The 26,858-nt window shown below is 34.5% G+C and overlaps 2 protein-coding genes across 2 annotated transcripts; one reads left to right on the forward strand and one right to left on the reverse strand.

Annotated features, from left to right (window-relative positions):
• The first annotated feature begins 296 nt into the window (after positions 1-296).
• Positions 297-15,910, forward strand: LOC111502162 (lysoplasmalogenase TMEM86A). Its single transcript, XM_023156169.2, has 6 exons — positions 297-503; positions 4,477-4,646; positions 7,819-8,012; positions 9,457-9,572; positions 13,676-13,786; positions 14,932-15,910. Exons 1-6 carry the CDS (start codon positions 483-485, stop codon positions 15,031-15,033), a joined length of 714 nt encoding a protein of 237 aa, XP_023011937.1. The 5' UTR covers positions 297-482; the 3' UTR covers positions 15,034-15,910.
• A 4,435-nt stretch (positions 15,911-20,345) lies between these two features.
• Pex16 (peroxisomal biogenesis factor 16) lies at positions 20,346-25,540 on the reverse strand. The gene is made up of 5 exons (XM_023156168.2): positions 25,193-25,540; positions 24,892-25,135; positions 23,302-23,513; positions 22,988-23,192; positions 20,346-22,500 (listed from the first exon to the last, which is right to left on the reverse strand). The coding sequence occupies exons 1-5, from the start codon at positions 25,314-25,316 to the stop codon at positions 22,242-22,244; spliced, it is 1,044 nt and encodes a 347-aa protein (XP_023011936.2). The 5' UTR covers positions 25,317-25,540; the 3' UTR covers positions 20,346-22,241.
• Positions 25,541-26,858: the final 1,318 nt, after the last annotated feature.

The raw sequence follows: 26,858 nt of genomic DNA on the forward strand, positions 1-26,858 counted from the left end.
CTTTGGCCTGCAAAAGACTAAAGGTTAAGTTTCTGAAAGCATAAAGGGATGATACTGATTCCCTGTGATATTTAAAATTTGTCCAAAGAATTTGTTCAAATATTAGAGACCAAAGTCTCAGCATTCAGGAACTTGAATAGATTAAGGTCAGGTACAATATACCTACCTTAGAGTCGTTCCCCGAATATTACAAAACTTCTATTACAAGTTTGAATTTTCGTCCAATGTATCCTGAATTTTCCCGGGCTATACGTATTTCAAGCATGCGTCCTATCAAATCTTCCTGCGTTTTCTCTGCTATTAGTCTGTGAAAAACATTTATATCGACTAGTTAACTTGTATCTACGTTGTATGTTTACATGCAAACAGCTGATGCTGACAGTGGGTTAAGTTTACGAACTTTTCACCGAATTGTTTTCAGTTTTCTGTGAATTGGTGTCAAAGAATTGTGTCAAAATATTCGGAATCGCTGAAAAACTGAGATGACTTCAGTCGTCAAAGTGGTAAGTCAAAGTATTTACAGCATTCTTGATTCATCGCTTTATCATCTCGTCGCCCCACGATTTGAGAGAGGTTCATTTGTGTATTGGACAAAGAGTGAGTAATGTAATCACTTAGATTGGTCTATTTTTAAACGCATCCTATGGTTTGCTGCCGCTGAATTGATTTCTGATAGTGTACAGGAGACAACAATGAGTAAACAAAGGAGTTTCATTTTTGTGATATTTAGTTTACTATAGGTTTTCATTATAAACATCTGATGAAAGTGATAAGGATATCTTGAGAAGCAATTCCACCAAACTACCCTTATTCCCGATTTGAGGACGACTCGCATTATAGGTAATGATAAATACAAAAAACAACATTAATGGATGTACATGTTTTCATCCAAAAGTTTTTTTGCAAACATCATTTTCATGCTGTCGGTGACAAAATTTTAATTTTGTAAGACCAGTAATGAAAGTTATTTCTGTATCTGTAGAGTAGGGAGGGTGAGTGTAGGCCCTCAGCACTTAGGCCACATGTGGCCCATTGTACATCCGAGAAGTTGTCCTCCTAGGTCATCGTTCATCCTGTCCTTTCCAGGAAAGTGGACAGGTCACTAGGAGACATCCTTAATATCGGATATATTACTGAACACAAACTCTCTTATTGACGATAACTCCGAACACTCGCATAAGACATGCCTGACCGTTTCATCTTCCTGTTCACACATCCTGCATAGAGGTGTGTCCACTATGGAGGTGTTTCCTTAGTTGACAGTGGCCAGTCAGAAATCCTACTGTTAAGCATAGGTTTTTCCTGGTCATCGCCAGACATTTTTTCGGCGCCAGTTTCCCAGGGTTGCCCAGGTAATCCAGACAAGACTGCATCCTTTGATTCCATCCCATCTCTTCAGGGATAGTACTGGCCCTGAGATAACACGTTGTCTGTTCAGGGCTAATAGGGCTTGTCTACTATCAGTGCAGATTGTTATGTTTTTGCCAGGAATTCTTTTCCTGGTTATTTCTTTTGTACTATTGAGATACCAGCCCTTTCTGTTTGAACCACGCTGGTATTCCCCACTTAATCCTTAGGTTTTTTTTACCTTGGGAGCTGTCTGACTTGTCCATTTAGTCCAAGTCTCCAGAAAACACTGCAGCCTCTTGGGCTTATTGCGTTTATTCTCCCATCTTCTCATGACACCCAGTCTCGTGCCCTGTACTACTTTGTACAGGTTCCGTGTTGGATGTTCGTCATATTCTTCTGGGCGTAATTTTGTACGTCCATAAATTGCCTGTCTTCTGTGATTCAGTGCTTCACATTCGCATAAAATGTGTAGAGCTGTTTCTACCCTTTCGTTGCATAATCTGCAGCTGAGGTCTCCGTTGTACAGCCCCATTTTATTCGGGTGTCCTCTAAGCGGACAATGACCGGTGAGTAACCCTGTAATTATTCTGAGCCGATCCCTACTATATTGAAGTAGTTTTTCGGTTCTTTTCTCGGACGGTTCCCTAATGAAGGTTCTACTGTGTTTGTTGCCAGGTTCTTGTCCAGTACTCTGTGTGCTTCTTATTGGTCCATGTCCTAATCAGGTTTCGTACCAATGATTTTGGTACCCCCAGAGCTGAAGTTAATGATCCGCGTCTAGCGCATTCATCGGCTTTATCATTACCTGTGATTCCTGAATGCCCTGGCACCCAGTACAAAGTTAATTTGTTCCTGTTTGCAAGTTCACTCAGTTCTTCATGGCATTCCCAGACCAGTTTTGATGTCACCTTCGGGTTTGTCAGAGCCCCTAGTGAGCTCTTACTGTCTGTAAAAGTATTGATCCGCTCATTTCTTTGAGGTCTCAATTCAATAAGCCTTGCACACTGCAAGATAGCATATACACTTCCGCCTGAAAGACAGATGTGTATAGTCCTAGCGGTTGCTGTAGTTTAGATTTCTATCCGCTCGGTATATTCCAGCTCCCGTTCCATGTTTGGTCTTCGATCCATCTGTATACCAGGTGTTTTTTCCAAACATGTTTTCGGGATGACCAATGGTCTTCCATTCTTCACGGCTTGATTTTGGCCGCGAATTTTGTGTTAAAGGTGTACTTCGGTGTCATGTGGTCCGTACAAATATTCAATATGTGCTCCGAAATTTCTGTTCGGTCCGATCTTTTGTAGTTCGGTGAGTTTTCCAGTTTAAATTGGCCCATCCTGGCCTCCCCCATTATCACAAAGTGTAAAGGAGGTAGATTCAGGAGTGTCTCCAATGCAGCTGTTGGGATAGTTCTCATTGCTCCCGTCATTCCCAAACATGCAGGTCTTTGCACCTTGCCTAGTTTGTTGATGGCGGTCGCCTGCTTCATCTTTGGCCACCAGACCAGATATGCGTATGTTATCATGGGTTTAACCACCATCGTGTATAGCCAATATACCATGTCTGGTTTTAGCCCCCATGTTTTTCCATAGGTGCGTCGCAACCTCCTTAACGTACAGGTCCAGAGGGGTCAGACCAGTAATTAATCCAATTGCTTCGGTTGGTGTTGTCCTCAAGGCTCCTATGATGTTTAAACACGCCAATTGCTGTATTTGATATAGTTTTTGGATGGCCGTTGCTTGTAGAACTTTCGGTCCCCATGTGATGGCTCCGTATTTTAACATAGGTCTTATTATTGTAGTGTAGATCCAAGTGACCATACGGGGTGAAAGACGCCACGTGCGTCCCACTGTCCTTCGACATTGCTCATAATCCACATATTCCCTTTTTGCTCGACTCTGTAGGTGAGAGTGCCATGTTAGCTTCCTGTTGAGGGTAGTACCAAGGTATTTCACCTCTTCAAAAAAGTTTAGTTTGCATTTGAAGATTTCGGGAGGTTTTAAGCCCGATAAACTTATTTTCCTGGTGAAAAGGACCATCTCAGTCTTCTTGGGATTGATCGACAGTGAGTGTTACTTACACCATGTTTCTATTAATTTGAGCCTATCCTGCGCTCTATCGCACAGTGTGTTCACACATTTGCCGGTTTGCGAGATAACTATATCATCTGCATATGCAATTGTGTAGAATCCATTATTGTTGAGGTGATTATTCAGGGTATTTGTATTCGTCAATAACAAACAGTTTTGTTGTTCAACTGTAAATGTAGGACTTTGATAGGAAAATTTATTTTACCAACTAAGGGAAATTGTTCTAAATGGAGAAAACACTGCTTTTTTATATTTGTCCGTACTGACAATGTGAAAAAATTTCAATTTATTCACCGAGATCACCACGACGAGAACGACTTTACAGATAGTATAATTATCATAAGCAAACTTCAAAAAGCGCATAGATGTGCTCTAGCCGTCGATCAGTCATTATAGCTGGGAGGAACTCTTCGAAGAGTGTGCGCAAGTTTTAAATTATCATTTTAATAAAAAAGGTTCGGAATGTATTCATTTCGTTCAGACATTAATATTGGGTTATTGTGGATCAACATCTTTGTTTCCGTTGCTTGCTTGCAGAAAATTATGTATCTACAAATAATCTGAAAAACCACCTCCACAAAGACACTCCTGTAATAACTATAAAGAGTCAACAAAAACACAGCTTAAGTTATCATAAATATCTACGGTAGTCAAATTCCACGAAAAATTATAAAGAGTCAACAAAAACACAGCTTAAGTTATCATAAATATCTACGGTTGTCAAATTCCACGAAAAATTATTTAGTTTTGAATGGAAAAATAATACTTACATCGAAAAAACTCTCTGAAGTTTGTAACACTATTTTTTTTAATATGAGAGACATCCTGTGAGTGATGGAAAACTATTTCATAAAGGTTTCGAAATATAGCATTATTTTTCATTTGCTTGTTTGAAAACATTTAGTTATATTGAAATATCTAGTGTATTACCTAGATTCGTTCATAAATTTACTTCAGTTCAATTCCTAGTTTAAAAAAATACCCAAAAATAGTTGTTTCATCTTTATAAATATATTTAACTAATATTTTGTTTCAGATAAAGAGCGTTGGTCCAAAACTAGTACCATTTTTGAAAACAGTTGCCGTTTACTTCGTCATTTTTATTCCAAAAGACAAGCCGTCAGTTCTTAGCACAATTTTGAAATGCCTCCCCATCGTAAGCCTAATGCTTTTTGTTCTACTACATGGAATGAATTTAAAAGATGAGTAAGTTAATTTACTTATTTTATAATATTAAAAAAAATCTAGAAAATACCAGGAAATATGAAAAATATAGAAAACAAATGTTTTAATCATTTTGTGGTTTTCAAACGTTTTGTACGTTATTATGAGTCTAATTTGAACTGTAATATCTCAGTCAATACTTATTCAACACAAGTCGATCAATTCCGTCATCATAAAAATTGTGTACACGGGATTTGATGAAGTCGACGAAGGCCGTTTTGGATATGGAGCTACAAAAACACATGAAATTAAAACGAACAAAATAATGTATTAGTTAGCACATTGCCATCCACAGATAAGAAAAAATATACTTATTTTTCATGTATATATGAATAAAATGTTGCATCAAGTGAAAAGGTAATTCAAAAAGAGAAGTCGTGTCACATATCGCCAAAGATAATTTGTCAAGAATTGATAAATATTCTAATAGTAATTAAATAAAATAGAATGGTATTCTGAGGGATTTTAATCACCAAACAAAAGTTTTGTCAATTTCCTCATTAATTTATTGAGGACTCCTGATTTCATCGTGGAGCTTGTTGTGTGCATTTAGGCTTTTGAAGAAAACTTGATTATAGGGTGTGTTTTTCTCGTAATCATTGGAATGAAAAAAATTTGTATCAAGAAATCGTAATTGTAGCTTTCAGAGATAAAATTAATTTTTTTTGTGAATGAAGTGGTGAATTTCCTGATTACATTTTATAAATGAAAATGAGAGCTTGATACAAAAATAAATTATTAAAGAGCAATCATTCTAAGAAACTTTGAATTGGGATAAATTTGGGACAAAATAAAATTATTTTCATTACACGATTTTTCAATTTCTAGTCTATACTTAGATCTCGTTTTCATTGAGCAAGTACAGTATTGTAGAGCAATAGTTTGGCCATTTTGCTAGTCTGTTAAGTAAGTAACTCGAACAAATGTCAAAGATCCCAATTTTTATGATCTTGAGCATGAGATCATAAATCAACGTATTTTGTTTAACAACTCAGTCGTATTCATACACCTTTATTTCGAAAAAAACTTCTCTGTGTGTTCTCTTACACAAACAACTGATTTGCTTTTACAGAAGCGAGAAGGAGAAGCGGAAGAGGGAATATAAATGGGACTATAATTTGACTCGTTCAAATCTAAATTGCACAATAGACATATTATGTTAAATAAATTAGTATCCTGTGGAGTGTGTGTAACAAATAGTTATTGCCTGACAAATACAGCTATTATCGATAATGAGGTGACTTATAATAATAAAAATGCTGCGGCAAAAACATACTCATTCTGAAGTTTGTTAATACAAACACTTTTGTTGATTTTTTATTCACGCCGGTATCCAGGCCGGAGTGCTTCGAATAATTACGTAAAGGGGGCCATGTGAAGCTAAAACTCTGAGGGTCTCCCGAGGAGGAGGCAACTAATTAAAAAACGAAGTGGGTGGCAGCATTGCCTTGAACAAGAATACTGCCCTCCCCCCAAGAAAGCTCCTGTCAACTGTTGACAGAAAGGAAAGCAACGGTCAAGCAAACAGAGAGAGAAAATCATTGAATTACTCGAAATGAAACTTGATACCTGACTCTGTGACAAACTTCGAATACGGAAAATGCAGGAAATAGTAAGGTTACAATTAATGGGATATGCGATGAATAAATGAAGTAGTTAATATTGAATTAAGAATTTTTAATCGAATCATTGTTCAATAATTCACAAATTCATTATTTGAATTATTGATTTGAAAATGAGAAATACATTCAAATCGAAATCGAAGATAATTTTTCCATACTTGATACAATGTATTTTTTTTAAACATCCTTTGTTTTGGCATGAGTTATGAGATACCTTGTATTTTTTATGCTGGACTGTTGTGAGAGGCTGTTAACATTTGATTTTCAGTACATTGAATATAATATTTCCAATAGTGTGTTTCATAGTTTTTCAAGCTTGGCAGATAATGCGATTATTTATCGGGGCTTATAAGGTTCAATTTAGTTTCACAATAATCATTTCGCCAATTTCAGTAGCCATTTTTGTGACATATCTTACTATTAAAAAAAAAAATGTTTTGTTTCATTGTTTCGAACTGATTTGCAATAAGCATGACCGAGTTTTATCTTTCATCTCTCACAGTAGACTTTGATCTTACCTATTACAAAGAAAATCATTTAAAATGTTTTGTTGTCTCAATAGTAATTACGAAAATAATAGGTTAACCTTGATACTCTCATTTATTGCGTTGTTTTGCAATATTATTTGCAAAAATCCGAATATAGGGTGTCTTCAAAAAGTATTATCGATGTACAAAAAAATTATTCTGTGAACCTTATCGACCGATAAAAATAAATCAAAGAGAATAATATCCGGTCCAGTAACAAACGTTTCGCCTGCTACTGCCGCATACATCATCAGTGGTGTGTGCCTTTACTGTAAACGTGTTATTAGCCTAAGAAGTAGTTGTTTTCCAGCAAGCATTTACCAGAACCTACTGTGTATGCACATTGGGAGAGATGAATGTTTTGAGATCGCATTTCGAAATATTCATTTTCTTATACCTATATGTATTTCTTCTCGATATATTAATTCATTTGTTAATAGTTACCTATCAAATTATTCATCTGTTGTAATGAATATTTTTATAATTAATTTTCCCTAAGGTTGCGCTGGCCGGGCTTTGACTCCGAAACCCCGATGCATTAGGGGTTTCGGAGACAGTGATAGTTGATCATTGGGTCCGAGAATCATGTGCCCTAAGAAAACGCAGTGAGCCATGAATGACAGCCTTCTGCATTAGTCCGGCTATGATTTCTCCCTCAGTGCGGCAAGCCGGTATGATCTTGAAATTCTAGAGGGCATAATTCCACCAAAGACTCCAGTAACCAAAACAACCATTTATACAATAGTGGCCTGGATAGAGTCTGTGGAGTTCGAAGAGAAAATCTCGATATTTAATTCTTTTTCTTCAACATTTTTTTATGATTTTCGTATGATATTGGGGTTCGCGAAACACAGACATGCATACTCATACTCTATCGTACTATATATATATATATTGTTCTTCTATTTTCAGATTTGTGTGGGTAGCGATAAATATATGTTCCAAATATTCATTACATTTTGTCAATTCCAAGAATACTTGCTATACTTAATCTTTTTTTTTCAGATACAAATACTCGAGAAGGATTCTGACGGGACTAATTTTTTGCTGTATTGGAGATGCGTTACTCATTTGGAACAATTACTTTGACTTAGGAATGCTGGCATTTATTATAGGGCATGTAGAGTATGTTAGAGCATTTGGTTTCAGACCTCTTAATTTAAAATTAGGACTGTTTTTATATTCTCTAGGAATAACTGGTAAGAATTTTACAGGAATATATGGTACTGAGATAGTTTTGTATTTTAAAAGTATCATTATTCATTTATCATATTGTGTTCTTTGTTATGACTAATTGTTTTCAAAAAAGGCGGGTCAGAAATCTGGCGCGTTAGTCACATAACAGAAAGCATACTCAATTCACCTTCAAAGAAATTAAAATACCTGGTCGACGGCGACGGCGGGTTCGAAATCAATGCAGTCTCATGTCTCATTTACGAAGTCATAATCCTAATATATTACCATTATGAAACATATTTTCATCTGATTAGAATTCTTTTTTCATTAGATGAACATTTGAGACGTCTAACTAGAACAACAAATGTCATGTCGTCGTTTTCAGCGTCAACTTTTATTGTTTTTCAATGTCATAAATCGAAAATAATTATCTGATAAGTCAACTATCAGTTTTGAAGATAAATTAGCTAGTATTGCCAACCTATCGGTGCGAAATGCTTCGCTTTGTGTGCGACTCGTTCAAATGTTACATTTTTTTGTCAAATGTTATTTTTTCCAATTCATCAGTATCAATTTTTATCACATTACAAATTTCTTGTGGGATACACTAGTTTTCATTTTTCGAGTCCATGTTTCTATTCTTATTTTGTTAAAAACTATATATTATAAATCGATCTATCAGTGCAATGATCAGGTTTGACATTTTTGAACATAATTTTGAAGTAGGAAATTCCCAAGAGTTACTTGCGACTGAAAATAATTGAAAGACAAATGAATTTCCTTATCTGTGATTGGTTTAGAGGTAGTGAGTTATGAATCTGGTCAATTGTGATTGGCAGAGAACGAATCTCGTCGGCGATGGATTCCAAAGCTTGGCTTTGTAACTGACCGCCTTGGGAAGTCTTGTTTATCTTTGATATTCGAGGATTCTCTGTTGATTCCATATATGGCGTCTTCGTAAGGGGAGATGTCGTCCACCTTACTTATTCAGGCTTGTCCTTAAAGGAAGGTTGAGTCCAGCAACGTGTTTGTGCTTCAGCCTAGCATCACTGATGAGACTTATGGCGGATCGAAACAGCTCTGTCTGGTATTGAATCATAAATGCGTTTTATTTGGGTTCTGGTTTCCAAACCAAATCTACAATTTTTTCATAAGATAGAATTGACCGGTATAAACATTAGAATCTAGAAATACATTATTGTCTATTGGGGGGTGTTGTAGAATATCAAACGAAAATTTAATAGAAGAAACTACTGCAAAATCTTGACTGCTATACTGCATTCATTTGAAATGCCTTCACTTCGAATATTTTATCATAGTGACATCACCCCCTTCCCCAAAATGTTCATTCTTTTATATACTTTTTAACATCGTTCAGCCGTGGTTCATATTTAATAAACCTCACATTTGGAAAAATAACAATGCAATTACAGGAAACTGATCGATGATCAATATTATATATTCCAGTTTTACTATATCTACTGCCAAATCTTCATGGAGTGTTTACGATTGGAGTTCCAATATATATATTTGTTATAACCACAATGCTGTGGAGAGCAATAGCAAGAGTTCAGTTCTTTGAGGTAAGTTATACTTACAACAGTTTCGGTTCACTCTGTATACATCATGATTTTGTTGTTATTTTATTGTGTGTTATAGATAGTTGCTGTAGTCAAGAAATGCTATTTTTTATAATTAACGGTCCACTATTTTTCATTATTTTCCATCAAAAATCGTTTCTCACAAATTTTCGTTTCAACCTCGTATAAGTATTAATAATGAGTTATAACTTATGCCAGGTTTCGTGAACAAGCACTCTTTCCTGTGGGAAACATTATTTTCATGAATTCACGATCGTCAAAAAGTGTTCTCTACAAATTTGTGTTTCTGAACATATTTTTGTTTTGCCAACTATGTATATACTGATTATTATTTTGCATTAGATGCCGAGAAAAAGCAGCAAACACTTGTGAATAAAGGATCCACCAATCATAGTATCATCAGTTATTTCAATTTTTACGGACTTTTCATAACATTAATTTTTTTACTCTTGTAAGAATTGATTAACTCATATACTGAAATAATATAGCAAGTATTTTTATATTGAAGTTCTTATGCAAGTAGAACTCTTAGAGACTTGGCAACACTGCGCAATAATGTAGTTCTATCCCACCATAGGTTGTTTCTACATCAGAAGTTGTGGAAGAAAATTCATGGATGATTCACACTAATATATCAGAAGGCTCACAATCTTTTTGTTCGTCTTGTAATCATTTTGCACCTACACTGCGGACTTGAATAAGTACCTCCTCCTAACTTTTGAACGGGACAAGATATCGAAGTCGGACAAATATAACAAAGATATAATTTTTAGTACTTTTTGATAAGAATGACAATAGTGTTGCATCTTTCGTCGCCGATAGCGCGCTACCAACTTTTATTTTCAAATGGTAGGAGGGTCGTTGGATAACTTGTTTGATAACTATTTCAGATTTCAGTTCCCTATCCACTTTTTCATATTTCGACATTGGATTATTCGTTCCTGAATAACTTGGAGTTTTATATTCGTTTCAAGAATCTTCTAAAAAACTATAAATTTCAGAATTTCAAGAAACAATGTTTTCAAAACCCACAACAGTTCAGTCCATTAAATTTTCAAAATATTTTCCATTTACTTCTTGACAATAATGAAGTCTATTCACAAATTCATTTCTTATATTGTGAAATGTTCCTGGAGTAATTTCGTTTCAAGTATACCTCTTTTTCTATTAACGGCGTCTGTTGAGTTTTTTTAAATAAATAGAAAACTTACCAAAGTTCGTGCAGTATCCTATTCAGGATGTGTTTCTTGGGGGGAGGGAGGGCAAATATGGACAATTCCAACATTAAATGAACAATTGTGAGTCAAATGAAATGAAATGACAGATGAACTTCTATTTATGTCTGTTAAATATCTCGAATTAAAGTCTACAGTGCAATAAATCCTTTTTTTTAACTACTTCTTTCGGAAAATTGATTAGTTTAGTATGGGCAAATTTGATTAAGTAGTTGCCGAAAGAAATTAATGCCTAAACGGTTAAGTCTGTACAAAACCAATCCGAAAAGACTAATGTACGGGGTCTAATAAATTTGCTAGTTGATACCATATGAAACCTCCCACATAAAAATAATGATTAGATCCGTATTATACCACGTCGCCCATGTCATACAAAGAAAATGCCGACATTCGGTAACTATTTATTTTTTATGCCATTCGAATTGATTTCGTACATACTGTACCTTGAGGGGTGGTTATGACATTGTCAATATTTGAGAATGGCAGACTTTCAGGTTTCATTATTTTTTTTAATCTTCCCAGTTCTGTTGGAACACTGCCGTGGTTGGTAAAACTATAGTCCGTTCATAATTTGTCGATAGCACAAAATGAGGGCCCAAGTCATAAAACGGTCGTAAAACTCGTAAAATCATAGGCGGAGGTTCCTGAGGTGTTTATTCATTAAATATAAAGCTTCAGTTTATATTCGAAACTTGCCTTGAAAGGGTGAAGTTGTTACGAACGAAAATAATTTTTGGTTTAGTACATTTTTTAATCGCATTTAATTTACGGCTCGTTGGTGTTTCGGCGTTTACGGCAGTAATTAACGTCTCTAATATTTATTTTGCGAATTTTGTGCAGTGCGTGAGTAACTTTTTTTCATATTCCTACAAACATATACGTACCTTTCGTTCCTGCTTGTTTAGTTTGATTGCTTGCGATGGCTTCGTCATCATCATCAACATCATCAAGTTTTACACCGGTACTGTTGCGTACAGTCAGTAAGTCTGTCTATTCACCAAGAGAGAATACTATTGTTTTGAACGTTCACGATGCTCTGGTTTCTCAGAATCCCACAAACACTGTTCAGAACATAATCAAGAGTTGTGCCAACATGACGGGCGTAGGGGAGTCAACAATATATAGGTTCCTATCAGAAAGAAAAAAAAAAGGTATAGCTAAACCAAATACAAACGAATACTTAAAGAGGAGGAGAAAACCTATTGAAATTGATGAATTTGCCAAAAATGGTATTCGAAGGAAAATTCACGAATTTTTTTACAAAAAAGAAATATCCAACTTAAACAAAATTTTACAAGAAGTTAGAGACGACCCGGATTTGCCTCATGTCGGACGAACCAAATTGTGGCAAGTTTTAAAAGAATTAAATTTCCGGTGGGAGAAATCAGACCGAAAATCACTTTTGATTGACCGGGAAGAGATAATATGTTAGAGAAGAAAGTATCTAAGATCTATACGAAAATTTCGGGCTGAAGGAAGGCCAATTTACTATCAGGACGAAACGTGGGTAAACGCAGGTCATACTCTCACAAAAATTTGGACAGATAAAAATATATCAAGCTCCAGGCAAGCCTTTATGGAAGGTTGGTCTACTGGTATTTCCCCACCCTCTGGTAAAGGCAGTAGATTAATAGTTTCTCACATTGGCAGTGAAAAAGGATTTGCTAAGCATGGTTTGTTGGAATTTGAATCCAAAAGCACAAAAGACTATCACGAAGAGATGACAGCTGATGTTTTCGAAGAGTATTTTGAGCAGATGATTGAACATATACCACCAAACTCAATTATAGTATTAGATAATGCACCTTATCATTCACGACTAGTTGAAAGACTTCCAACGACTGCGTGGAAGAAACAGGATATCATTGACTGGCTGCGGAATAAGTCCCTGCCTTACGAAGATGGAATGGTTAAAGCAGAACTTTTAAAAATTTCCCGGCAACACAAATCTAAGTTCAAGAAATACGTAGTTGACAAAATGGCGGAAAGACGAAACATCACAGTCCTTAGACTTCCACCCTACCACTGCGAATTAAATCCAATTGAACTCATTTGGGCACAAATGAAAAACTATGTGGCTAGAAAAAGTACGTCATATAAAATACAGGCTGTACGTGAATTGTTATATGAGTCTTTACAACATATTACAGAACAAAATTGGCGAGATGCAGTAAGACATGCATGCAATAGAAGAAGAACAAAAAATGTGGGATCTTGACAATATAATTGATGCGACTGTAGAGACACAATCGCTAATTATTAACCTGCAAGACAACTCGGATTCCGAAGATGATCCTGTTTATTTTGAATTTGAATAGTTTTGTAAGTAATCGTAGTTTATATCATTTAAAAATAGGTATTAATTAAATAAATGTATCTTTTACAAATTGCAAGTAACTTATTATTTTTGAATAAAATAAAGAAATTTTTTTAAAATAAAAATACAGTTTACAGTACCTACAGTTTAAGAATATTAATATATTTATTTATTTAAAGTAACTAATGTTTTAATCATATACTCTACGACACTGGTCACTCATTTCCACTCAAAATACCTACATAATCGGATTAAAAGTTTTATAGCTGTATTGTATTTCTTCAGATACAAGGTGGGTTAGTCGAAAACATCTTAAACTGCCAGTTTTAGTTTGGTTTTTGTTATTATATCGTATTAGCTGTCCTCTCTGTATTTCAGTTCTCTAATGAGGGTCAAACTTGCAGTGAGCTATCAACAAATTATGAACGGACTATAGGTTATGCTCGACCTCAAATATGATGCTGTGGTTCCCGTTTTTCAGTAGATTTAAACATAAACACATTGTACTTGCTAATATTTAAACTCATTTTTAGGATTTATGGACTTGGAGCAAACTAGGTACATGCGCAGGTAGCATCTTATTTGCATTATCCGATCTTATCTTAGCGATTGACAGGTTTAAGTACAATATCGACTATGTACAGGTTAGTGCAAAATAATTAGTATTTACTATTTTATGCAAGTCACTTCACCAATTTTTAAAATTATTTCATTTACTATCTCACTCACAAAGAACCAAAGTTTTCCTGGGTATTGGTAAATTAAGGTAATAAATAAAGTTTTGCGCTCCCTATTCAATAATGGGTACAAATACACTTATTTTATTATTATTTTCAAATGAATATGATATGCTTACATTAAAATCATTCACACAGCAAAAACAAGTTCATTTAATGATATCCTTTCTTTGTGTAGTTATTTGCAAGGCTTTGTTAATTTTTCCATTTTAAATAATAATTACAATGTACCATGTACCATATTTTTTTTACTTTTCATCTTCCATACTTGCACAACATAGCCAGATGAATACAAATAACCATATTGAACTTTCACACGACTTACACAGAAACTCTACTTCATTTCATATATATCTAGTGACGTCACTGAACCGCTTCTTTGAGTCTTTACTCAAAGTAATTGTTTGTCAATATTCTTCAAAGTCGATTTCATTCAGTTAAAATGACCCAATTAATTAGCAGATATCCTTTGTAAATTTAGCGCCACAACAACCCGACTTTTCCTCTGAAAAAACATGAAATTAGCTTCATAAAATGATTTGTCTATTATAGACGCAGTTCAAAAAAAGCGAATTGACAGATTACACACAAATCATAATTTTACAGATAGCTGGTTAACGGAAAAACAAATTTTAAAACGGATAAGCGATAATCAAGTATAAAGGGTTACTTTTCGCCGGTAAAAAATATTCGCATGTGACCTATTGCATGAATTAAATCTCTTTGACTCGCCGTACAAGATCAAAAACTATTGGGTTGTTCGTTGTAAAAACGATAGATTTCAGGGTTATTTCTTGTGATTTTTATGAATGGAAATTCGTAAAATTGTAAGTAAAGGCTCTTTTCTAATAAATAAGAAGACGGAACATGTATGTCATAATGAAGGTTACACACGTTTTTTATTTATTTCAGCTTTGTTGAGATCATCGGAAACTGCAAATTTTTTGGAATCTCAGCATATTGAATTAAAGAATAAATATTGTTTTTGTCTCCTCTCATTCCCCTTCCATTGTGTTATAGGTCTTTCAAATGAGAAACCTTCGCTTTTTCAGGTACTTGTGATGTCCACCTACTACGCAGCGCAAGTTGGCATAGCTGTAAGTGTAGTAGATGCAACATCTTCAGAACAACTAGCCAAACACAAGAAAACGTAAATGTGGCTGGCCTATAAACCAAATATATTAAGCTCAAAGTTTAAGCCAAAAAAACTGGATGTATTTTCATTTCTTGTAAACATTTTAAGATTTCATCTACTCGTAGGTGTAATTGTCTCCTTGTTACTCTGAACAAATCATGATATGAATAGAGATTAGACAAAAAAAAGAACAAAAGTCATAATCCTATAGTATTAAAACAGTTTTCATTGAAGTCATAAGAAAGCTTGGACGAATAAAAATGTTTTCACAGTCAGAAGTATATTCACTTAATTGTAATTCTTGACTTGTTATGGTGAATTCAAGCACACTAAATTAGCAAAGTGACAACTGACAATTATCTATCAGCAGAAAAAAATTGATGTTTAGGTAGGTAAACAAAATTACAAGTTGCATGTAGTATGAAAGGGGGTGAAGCATTAAAATTTCCGAGAAACTTGAAATCTTATCTACTGTTTCACGTGAAATAGAAATGTAGGGTTATGCTTCTTTTTTTACTAAATCAGTATAAATGTTACTTTCTGTCACAGAATTTTCAGTAAGACTTGATTGTAAGCGAATATGTGGTTTTGTATCTCATACATACATACACTATTCTATTGTGTAGATTTTAAACTGTTATTCAAAGCCATTATGTAACTTGTACGATTTTATTTATAATTTAAGTATTCTCATACTCGTTGAAAAGTCTTCCCATTTTCAACCTTTCTTTCTAATTAATATTTAAAATATTCAACTCTTTTACTGTAATGGTAGACTGCACTAAATAGACTATTTATGTACTTTACTATCTGTGATTCAATGTTTTAGGTATATTTCCATATGTGGTTAGGTTGTGATATAGAATATAATTGAAATAAAGAATTATGAATGTTAAGTTTTGATTTATTTGATAGCAACGTGTGATAGTTTAATGTTATAGTGTGACAAACATTTGTCGACTATAATAGTTATTTATGTATCAAGGGCGTAAAATAGGCCTTTATGGACCGCATCGTGTAAGGAATATTAACACGCCTTGGTCCATAAAAGCGAATTACGCCCGATATACATACATTTTATGCACGACCGGTATATTTGATGTTATGAAGATAGATACCTCTTTATATCTAGAACATGATAGAAATACGTCAAGGCTGCCTTGAAGCTGTATATTCATATCATATCTAACGTTCAAGCCAGTCTCGAATATACCTACACAATAGGTTGAATGGACTGCCGCCTATCAGAAAACAACTATTCCCCTGGCTAATACCACGAAGGGCGTTGGATTATATCCGACAGGCGTCAGTGCAGGAATCTTCACAGAAAACTTCCTGCATATGCAATTGCCAATACAACTGAAAAGAGTCGACCTTAAATTTTGAAACGGGCATACTTGCAGACCGGTTTCGGGCCATTAGCCACTCGTCAGTGCAAGATAGTGGCCATCATCGACCTAAAGTCAATTATATTCCATAATTGAACAACTGCACATCCGAAATTTGTCCGATTCTTCTGAATAAGAAAGAAAAACTTTCTTATTAGTCAGTGGGCTATGCTTGAAGACTGGTAGTAAACACATCTAAAGAAATGAATTTTAAACGGTCAAGCCAGTCTCGGATATACCTACACAGTAGGTTGAATGGACTGCCGCCTATCAGAAAACAACTTCCCCTGGCTAATACCACGAAGGGTGTTGGATTATATCCGAAAGGTGTCAGTGCAGGAATCTTCACAGAAAACTTCCTGCATATGCAATTGCTAATACAACTGAAAAGAGTCGACCTTCAATTTTGAAACGGGCATACTTGCAGACCGGTTTCGGGCCATTAGCCACTCGTCAGTGCAAAATAGTGGCCATCATCGACCTAAAGTCAATTATATTCCATAATTGAACAAATGCACATCCGAAATTTGTCCGATTCTTCTGAATAAGAAAGAAAATCTTTCTTATTAGTCAGTGGGCTATGCTTGAAGACTGGCAGTAAACACATCTAAAGAAATGAATTTTAAACGGTCAAGCCAGTCTCGGATATACCCACACAGTAGGTTGAATGGACTGACGCCTATCAGAAAACAACTACTCCCCTGGCTAATACCTGCATATGCAGGAAATTTTCTGTGAAGATTCTTGCACTGACGCCTGTCGGATATAATCCAACGCCCTTCGTGGTAATAATTTGCTTGTTATATTCCATACGGTTTTAACAGTAGCCTCCTTAAACTCTGTGCTATCCTTTTTTCTCATATTAATCGCCCAATCCTTGAGTATTAATGCAAGCTCTTCGAGAGTACGATTTCCATCCAATTCATATTTTCTGGCGTCACAAAACTCCATAAATATTTTCCAAGTGTATTTTTTACTATTGACAGTATTTTTTGGTGTATTTTCTTCAATGATTTTGTCAATTGCCGCATCATTTTGAACACCAAAGCGAGGAAGTGACATTTTCGAAATAAATTGAATTACTGAAATGTCAAACAACTTTATTGTGTTGGTTGCTTAGCAATGTCATGACATAAGTGATAACTACCCGTGAAAACTATCCATGGGTAGTTATCAGTGTAATGATGGTTTCATTGGTTATTTCGACACACATGTTTTCTGATAGGATTCAGTCCATTCAACCTACTGTGTAGGTATATCCGAGACTGACTTGAACGTTTAAAGTTCATTTCTTTAGATTTGTTTACTGCTAGTCTTCAAGCAAAGCCCACTCCCTAATAAGAAAGATATTCATATCATATCGGAAACAGAATAAATCAAGAAGTGATGGAATGAATGTTTCCATGACAACTCAGTCAATTTTTCGAAATAAGATTATATAGGCTAGTAGCCGTATTTACTGTCAATTTTTGTGATCACAGATAATTTATTAGTAATTTTTAAATGGATTCAAGCGACGAAGAAAGTGTCTATTGTACTCCACCAGAAATAACTAAAGCAGTCGAGGATGCGAAATTGAGTTTATTGCCAAATAAATTCAAGAAAATATATGACAAAGTGAGTGAAGAACTCTTGAGGTGGTGCAAGGGGGATAACGTAAAAAATAAGAATTACAGAGTGTACTTGCCTATTTTCTGGAAAAATCTAAATATCGTGAGCCCTCTTCCATGTGGTCATATTATTCCATGCTGAAAGCTACTTTAAATGTACGTAATAATAGAGATATCAGTAGATACGCAAGATTGATAGCTTTTTATGAGTTATCTATAAGTACAAAAGATATATTGATAGTCTGATGATGGTGATTGATGGATCCTCGACTCGTAATGTGCACTCCTGTTTAATTTGCATTTATTGAATCCATCGGAATATAGATTTCTATCGATATGAAATTGAAACTCACTTTAGCGCCTGCTGAATGATTTTATCGCCCGCCGGGCGATATAGTAGTCAGCGTACGCCCGGTCGTGCATAAAAAGTATTTATTCTGATTATTGAATCAACAAATGAAAACGGAAAAATTGAGATGATATTATATGAGGTCTGTTAAAAAATAAATTTTCAATTTTCTTACAAAAATTTCAATTATTCACCAATTTCTATTTTGTCCCCTTTAAAGTAGCCTCGCTCAGATACAATACACTTGTGCCAGCGTTTTTCTAATCCTCATCCCTTCGATCGTCGCAAAACGCCGTCCTTTCATGTATCTCTTCAATATTAGGAGCAGGAAAAAGTTGCAGGGGACCAAATCTGGTGAATACGGTGGATGAGGCACGATTCCGATGTTATTTTTGGGCAAAAAATTACGAACAAACAATAAGTGAGCAGGTGCATTATCACAATGCAAAATCCATGAATTATTTTTACTCATTACCGGGCAAGCGGCCCACAACTTAAAAATAATACACCTTATTGACCATGTGGCAAGAACTCCTAATGCATTATGCTACGTAATCGAAGAAAACGGTGAGCAAAACCTTGACATTTGATCTGATTTGGCGTGCTTTTTTTGGTCTTGGCTCTCCTGGGCTCTTCCATTGGAACAATTTGACTTTGGTTTCGATATATCATATACCCATGATTCGTCACCAGTTATGAACCTTTCAAGCAAATCTGGATCACCAACAATTCCTGAGCGATGCTCAGGCAACGTTTTTTTGGTCAAAATTCAGCAATTTTTGAACGAACTTCGCTGCCACACGTTTCATGCCCAAAATTCCCGAAAGAATTGCATGACATGAGCCATCCGATGTGCAGACATCCTCAGTAACTTCTCTAATAGTGATTCGATGATTCTCCATTACAATTTTTTTCACTTTCTCAACATTTTCATCGGTTATTGATGTACTGGGGCGTCCAAGTCGAGCGTCGCCATTCACATCTGCTCGACCTTCTGTGAAAAGTTTGTACCACTTGTAAACAATTTTTCTGACTCAGAGAACATTCACCGTATGCCACTGTCAACATTTCAAGTATTTTTGAACACTCAACTCTATTTTTTACACAAAATTTTATGCAAATTCTTTTATCCTTTTTTTTTTTGATAGCAGAAAATCGTCGAAAACGCAAAACACTTTTACGCCTCTCAGCAACAAACTGAACATGCTAACAGCTGAGACTGTAAACATGTATTCGCAACGAGTGTACTTACTTAAAAAAAAATCGCTAATCGAATGTACGTAGCCTGCGAAATTTGAACATTCACATTATTTTTTTAACAGATCTCCTACATATTGGATGTTGATATAACACATTTCAGAATAATTTTCCAGGTAACATATTCGGTAGTTCCAGATTCGTCATATAAGTTAAATTTACAACCAGAACTTTATCTCCTGAAGACGCCAACTTGGTTGATGAAACCCGCGTCAGGAAGAGTATTGCATTTCTGGTGATTGGAAAAAGGGTTACTTTTGAAATTATGTGACCTTTAGAACAAATAAAAAAAAAGTTGAAACATGTTTTTCCGTTAACCAGCTGTCCATCTAATTTTTATTGCATTGAACCTACGATTTATTTTTCTGGAGATTTCAATTTAAAGCAACATGTCATACTTCACTGGCTGCATAGATACAGATCTGAACTATCAAAGACAAAAAGACATTTTGTTGTCGATAACATCATTAAAACACACACACAAAATGAACTGTAATCGACCATATTCAGCATATTAAATTTTGGAGATATTCAAACATCGAACAATAAAATGAAATAAAATATATTTTATTTTGAAAAAGAAAACAAATCACATTTCTATATTATGATGATTGGAATAAATTTCCAAGTTTATGATCTTATCAAACTATTTCTCAACATAGAAAGTAATAAATCAATCGATTTATAAAGGTTAGCGAGAGAAAGTTGTTTTAAATAAAATAACTGATCAAACCAAAACCATATTTAATTTTTCTCTTTTTTTGGTAAAATTTCACAATTTCAACAAACTCAAGAGAACAACTTTTTACTTATCACACATATAATGAATAAATTGTATAAAAAGTCGAAATATATTACCAAAATCAGCATGCCCCTATGACAAACGTACGCTCAACAACTGAATCTAACTTTCAGCCCTTGCGATTGGGTAAACTTTCAGGAATCTTTGGCTTAGAACAGTTAGCATTCAGTCGGAAATAGTGATCCCCTATTATGAGTGGCCTTCTCAGCCTGAATGCTTATCACGGATATGTAGAATGCAAATATTACTTTTCAATATTTGTTGAAATGTCTTCCTTCTAGGAAATTATATGAAAATAGAAAAAAAAAATTTACAGTTCAAGGAATATTTTCAACCTCATGGTTAAACCCACTACAATAAGAACCAACCTTTTTACGGATTAACTTTTGAGTTGACTTAAAAAGATTTTAACGGACTCGTTAACTTCCGTTAAATTTCTTCAAGTCTGTTAATCGTTAATCCAGTACCTACTATTTACCAAGCGCCGCCGTGAAAAACCAGTTTCGCTTTCAAAAGGGTACTTAAACGTATTGAGGGCAATATCCACAATATACCAGATGACTAAATTAGACACTCTGTTTGTAGACGTTTTTTTTGTTCCTAACCTTCTCACTTCCGGAACCCAAACCAAAACAGTTCTTGTAAGTAATCTTTATTACAATGATATAAAAAACATTTTTCATCGGATTATAATGCATTAACGATTAACGGTAACTTGTTTTACATCATCTCAAAGATAATGCTTAAACATTTAACACAGTTTAAATTTTTTTTACGGGTTAGCTATTTACAAAGTAATTTATTTAATTAACGGTGCCCAGCTATGGTAATTAAGTGCCATATCAGCAGTTGATCGAGAGTGAGATGTATTTAACAGAGATAGCAAATCTGATATTTGTTAAATTAGCTATTTAGGCCCTATAAACAAATGTTGATATACAAAAAATGATCACAGCTCGTTGCTAAATTCTCAGTAAAGTTTTTAGAAAAGTTGGAGAAGAGTCGAAAACTGTTACTGTTAAGACCAATAGACAACAATTTGAATAGTTTATGAGATATATTCATATTTCTATCAACAAATTGAAAATTATTTTCGTAATAGTGAAAGAGGTGTTGAAAAACTCAAGTAAAATTGTGTTACTCAGATATTGGAAGTGTATCAAATAATCTGACCATTTAAACTATAAATATACCTACTCAATACAAATACTTTCATTTAAATAATAACTTGAAAGCCATTACAGTTACTTCTGTAATTTTGGAACATTATTTTTCTAAAAATTCTGAACAAATGATGATAAAAAGTGGAGAGAGAATTACAAGCCATTTAAAATTATATGCCACTTAATTTATTTTTCCTTTAAAGATTCTCAGGACAACATCTACCTACCTGATATTCGGGGGTTGAGCCGTAAGACTGCAAATATTCCTTGAAACTGTCTTCCTTCAAAATAAAATGAAGCATCTTTTTGATCTTCTATAGTTTCGGCTTCTAATATGTGTAAATTCATTTTATTTGAATGGGATATCTTCTGAGCGAGTTATAACTCGCAGAGGATATTTTCAAATTGGCACCCTATGTATCCAAGTGCCAATTAATTGTAATTTTTATGATTACCTAGAATGAACCTTGTCATGTTCAAAATTTCTTCATGAACCATGTTGGACGCAAAACCTAAGCTGAAAAGGTGTAGAACCCAGATTCGTTACATAACTTAAAAACCCAAATTAACCAACATAATGATCACATACTTTTTTAAAAGTGAATTGTATCACCTGGTCTATCCTCACCAATTACCACAAAAGTAAAAAACACCTGTACTACGTAGACCACATATAAAAATAGGTACTCTGCCAGAAAGGCAGGTATTGTGCCAAAGGTGTGCAAATTAATCCAGCTAGAGGGATTTTACTGAGAGCTTTCAGGAAACCATCTATCTTGTCCTTGCTGTACCTTTCATATATTGGTGAACGCAATAGATACAGTACCAATATGACAGTTCTCCTCGACAGTTGAAGACGTTGTAGTGGAGTAAGGGAATTGATACTTTTACTTCTGCAGGAACGGTATAGCTGCAAACTAGAAGAACATTTAAACTTTCAAAGGTGCAACGGGCTGATTGTGATTCAATTACTACTATAATTACATTTAACATATGCAGATAATTGTTGTCATCAGAATAAATATCCAATTCAAAAATTAAATAAATGGGCATAGAAATGGAGCTCATAAATCACAAAATAAGGTGTAGCAAGATGAAGTCTTCTGTCAAGTTATACCCAAGTTTATGTTCTGTGATTTATCAACATTTACAGAATGTTTAATATTTATGGGATGTTGTGTCATACTCAGTACACTCAAAACCAGTAAGTGGAAAGTTTCCACACCATTTGAATGTAATTTAGGAGATAATCCGACCCTACTTTCAGTTAGTACCATCTTGTATTGTCATGAATAAGTGCAATAGTAGAGTAAGATATCAACATAAAAATTATTACAGTTTCATAGTATAGCAATGTAAAGTGGTACCGAAAAGACATTTTATTTGAAATAATTCATCACTTACCTTGTCAAATCTAAAGCTAACCCTATCATCCACGGTTTCCATGTTTCAGTCCCAAAACAAGCCATCGACAACAGATGAACCAAAGGTTTAGAAATATAAATAGTTTCAGCAATAAGTTGTCTACCTGCTAAGGATTGTTCGATAGTTTGGTTATTCCCACAACTAAAGCTTGGAGCTTTCAGCAAAGGTTTCCAATTCCTTATAGCTAAAAAATTAAACAATTACTCTAAAGTCGTAATTAAAATGCCTGGCAGATAATTATTCATTTCTCTAACTAATGATTATTGAATCATTAATGTCACTGTAATACAAACCTAAGGGTGGGGCAGAGTCAACTTTTCTCACTACACGACCTGAACGCTTCAATGTAAATGAAACAGAGTTGAGTTGTTCTTGAGCTAAATCACCCATGGTTGCATAATTCGAATTATTACTCTTCAAATCTCTTCTATCCAGAACTGGTATTGGAGGATTCTGGATTATTGGTTCTTTGTGTTGGTAGACGAGAAACAACCTGGCTATACACCTGAAATCAAACTTTTCTTAATAAACTTTCATTAATTAACTCAGAAAAGTTTCAAAGAATATCAAGATCTTAAGATTGTTGTTACACAATTTGAAATAGAATAGAATAATCTTCGTATGAAGGTTTCAAGTAGGACTCCGGTGAAAGGTTCGTTCTGAAGATCTGAATCTTTTTCACTAGTGAAAACAGAATGTAGGACATTTCCAGAAACTAAAGGCTGCTCAAATAATCCTATTCTGTTCTAGAGGCAGCGTTGTCTTTAAATTTAAATTAGTCTTAATTTTCTCTGACAAATGCGTAGTGATGGTCGGAATCTACTGATTTGCCAAGGCAGAATACATCTACGTAGAGCTTGTAGCCGCAATTGTCTGCAATATTTTCGTTCAAAGTCAACGTTTCAAGAATCTTCATAGGCTACTGGGACTCAGTATTGTACTGATTATCTGGGAACTTTACAATTTGATTGTATATGGCAGTTTTCATCACTTTAATAAAAGTATCTAGATCTAGTATCTAGAAATATATTGATTTATGTGATCATTAATTAGTTACCTACACAGGCAAAAGTATGACCATATATTCTTTAAGAAATGATGGAAATATCCCATGTCTCGAAGTTTCTTTAAGGAGTGGAATAAGAACATCTACAGTATAATTTACCAAGTTTTCAAATGTTCCGATTGATAGAATATCAATTCCAGATGTTTTTTTTCGTTTTTTTTAGGTTAATAATGTTTGTTTCTCTCTTTTATTGGTGTTATGAAAAATGCATATTTTGTTAATAATCACTATTTGAAAGTAAACTGTCACATCTTGTACAGGATTTAAGTTCTCAGTTAATTTTTCAGCCATGGAACTTGGCATGGAGGAAGGTATCTGCATATTTTCTGATAATACTCCTTCCTTCTTATTTCGTTAACAATATTCCATGTTATATATATATATATATATATATATATATATATATATATATATATATATATATATATTGTATTTTGCTCTATGGATTACTCCTCTACAGAAATTTCAGTACTTACCGAAATATTTCAGTAAAATAGTTCAATCAAATATTTCTTTAAATAATAAAGGGACCCCTCATATTTTTCAAAGAAGTGCTAATTCATGCTGCGATGCAAGGTTTCCAATAATTAATTTTCTCATGTGAAGGGAACTTTATTCATGAATACAAAAAGTAGAGCGAAGAGAGTAGAGTTTCACTGTAGAGTCTAACAAATTTATCACTTTTATTTCTTGTGTTAATTCTCAAAAAACTCAAAATGGCATCGTGATTGTAAAAATTACAAAAAGTTACAGTATAAGATATACCGATGATGCACAAATAATTCATCACTAGTTTGAAACCAAATTTAACTCTTACTTGAATACTTGTATGCAGGTGACAATAACCCATTTTCCAGCAGAACCCCAAATTTTACTAGCAGAAAGTTCGCAGAATACTTCAGAGTACTCAATTACTGTTAGCCAAAGTTTTATTTTATCTGGTGTAGTGTTCGAGTCTACCTGGCAGATTGTTTTCTTGATTATTCTGTCATTGAACATAACAAGAAGGTTAGACAAACAGTAAACCAATTCGGAAAGTATATGGGAGTTATTAATCCTTCCTACAGAAAAAACATTTCATTAGACCAAAGTTCATTTAAGATAGATATATCACCCACCTGCTATAAAATACGATACCCATTTTGCCGAATTTTCCCAGTCTCCTAATGACTGTGGATTTTTGCTAACCCAGACTTTATAAGAATGAAAAATGTCAGGACATGAGAATAACAACGAAGACATATTCCTTTGCAAAAACCTACCGTAAACAATGTCAACTATAAACTATAACCTAAAATTTGACTTTAAATAACATTCTCTCTCTCTCTCTCTATTTTGGATGGTCGTTGCTTCCTATCTTCAGGCGCATATGACCAATGCTCCTCCTGTTACGTAACTGGCTGTTACATAACAAAAGCTTCGTCGGGGGACAAAGACTATCTTGCAACTTGCAAGCCTGTGCCCGGAATGGTGTGCTCTTCGTGTTTAAATAACATTGATAACTTTCTCTTTATTACCATGGACAGTTTTATCACAGATACTTCATTCTTTTCTCAGAGTATTCATACTCTGTGACATAGATTTAATTGACATACATAAATTGAGAAAGAAAATCGTGTTTCTTTATTCACCAGGTGAATTTCATCGATTAATAGTAGATATAATACTGTCAAAGACGTTACTCATTAGGCTCATTATATTTAATGGCGGCAATTAAAAGTAAACACCATATGAGAAAAGAGAAATAATGATCTCTGCGAATGCTCGCTATTGCCCCTCACGAACAACAATCCTCAAATGTCTAAACTTGTGATTAACGAGGTCTCTAATCTCTTACCGTTCACGGGAACTTCGTGCATAGACTTGAATTTGAATAGCCCTGTATATTTAGCAATATGTGGTTTAACCAGCTGTTGCATCCTTATAGATAATAACCCTTAGAAATCTATAGACTGAGCTAAGGTTGGGTTGAACGTGCAATTCCAATCTTGCGACGGATGATATGAAGTGAACATCGATTGTCTCGCAGTGGGGATCGAGTCAACGTTAACAAAGCGGTTTTCTGAATGAGCAGAACGAACCACCCACGTTACATGGCTACGGTTCGGCCACCCCGAATACTTCCCCAATAAAAATTATAATTGATTAGAATTTAGTGTCCATCGGCAGATTTGAAGTGTCGATCCACAGATTTGAAAAGTGTCGATCCACATATTAGAAGTGTCGATTGACAGACTTAGATTTTGTCTTTGAAAAAAATTCTTGTCCGCAAGTCTACTGATTGAAAGATAAAATAAATAATCTCAATCCACTTGATGATATCAAAGCTATTGCTATGGAGAACACTACAAAGATTATTGATGGAAGTATTCACTGTTCCTTATCCAGGTTTAGCCTCTCCCGAATTCACCAGAAGTACAGCTACATTTTTTCAACGAAACTGCAGAACTACTCATTATGTTCAGTTTATGAGAGTGGCAAATAGAACAGTTTTCAATTTCTTTACTTCTGCATCAGAAAATAAAAAGTAACAGAATTTGGAGTGGAATATGTGGTCTTCGCGAACGTCTTTTTAATGGACCATTGAATTCTGTGATATATTTTCATACATACTTGTTCCTGATAGTTGTGATTGTATTTTTAAAAGGAGACTAGTTGTGTATTTTCTATGTCTGCTTTTTTGTATTGTTGTAAACTTGCGTTTTGTGTAATTGTATTGATAAAATGGGTTTTGAACCAAAAATGAATAAATGAATAACAGGAAACGATATAAAATTCTTTCTA

This window comes from Leptinotarsa decemlineata, unplaced genomic scaffold (genome assembly GCF_025532065.1).
Source record: "Leptinotarsa decemlineata unplaced genomic scaffold, Ldec_3_MD MMD2_tig00026336_RagTag_RagTag, whole genome shotgun sequence".
Lineage (NCBI taxonomy): Eukaryota > Metazoa > Arthropoda > Insecta > Coleoptera > Chrysomelidae > Leptinotarsa > Leptinotarsa decemlineata.

Excerpts from the sequence above, each read along its gene's own strand:
- LOC111502162 (XM_023156169.2), top strand. The coding sequence starts at position 483 with ATGACTTCAGTCGTCAAAGTG. Across the intron at positions 8,013-9,456 it reads ATATTCTCTAGGAATAACTG|TTTTACTATATCTACTGCCA; the intron begins GTAAGAATTTTA and ends TATATATTCCAG. Across the intron at positions 9,573-13,675 it reads CAAGAGTTCAGTTCTTTGAG|GATTTATGGACTTGGAGCAA; the intron begins GTAAGTTATACT and ends ACTCATTTTTAG.
- Pex16 (XM_023156168.2), bottom strand. The coding sequence starts at position 25,316 with ATGTCTTCGTTGTTATTCTCATGTCCTGACATTTTTCATTCTTATAAA. Across the intron at positions 25,136-25,192 it reads GGTATCGTATTTTATAGCAG|GAAGGATTAATAACTCCCAT; the intron begins GTGGGTGATATA and ends TTTTTTCTGTAG. Across the intron at positions 23,193-23,301 it reads TGACTCTGCCCCACCCTTAG|CTATAAGGAATTGGAAACCT; the intron begins GTTTGTATTACA and ends TTAATTTTTTAG.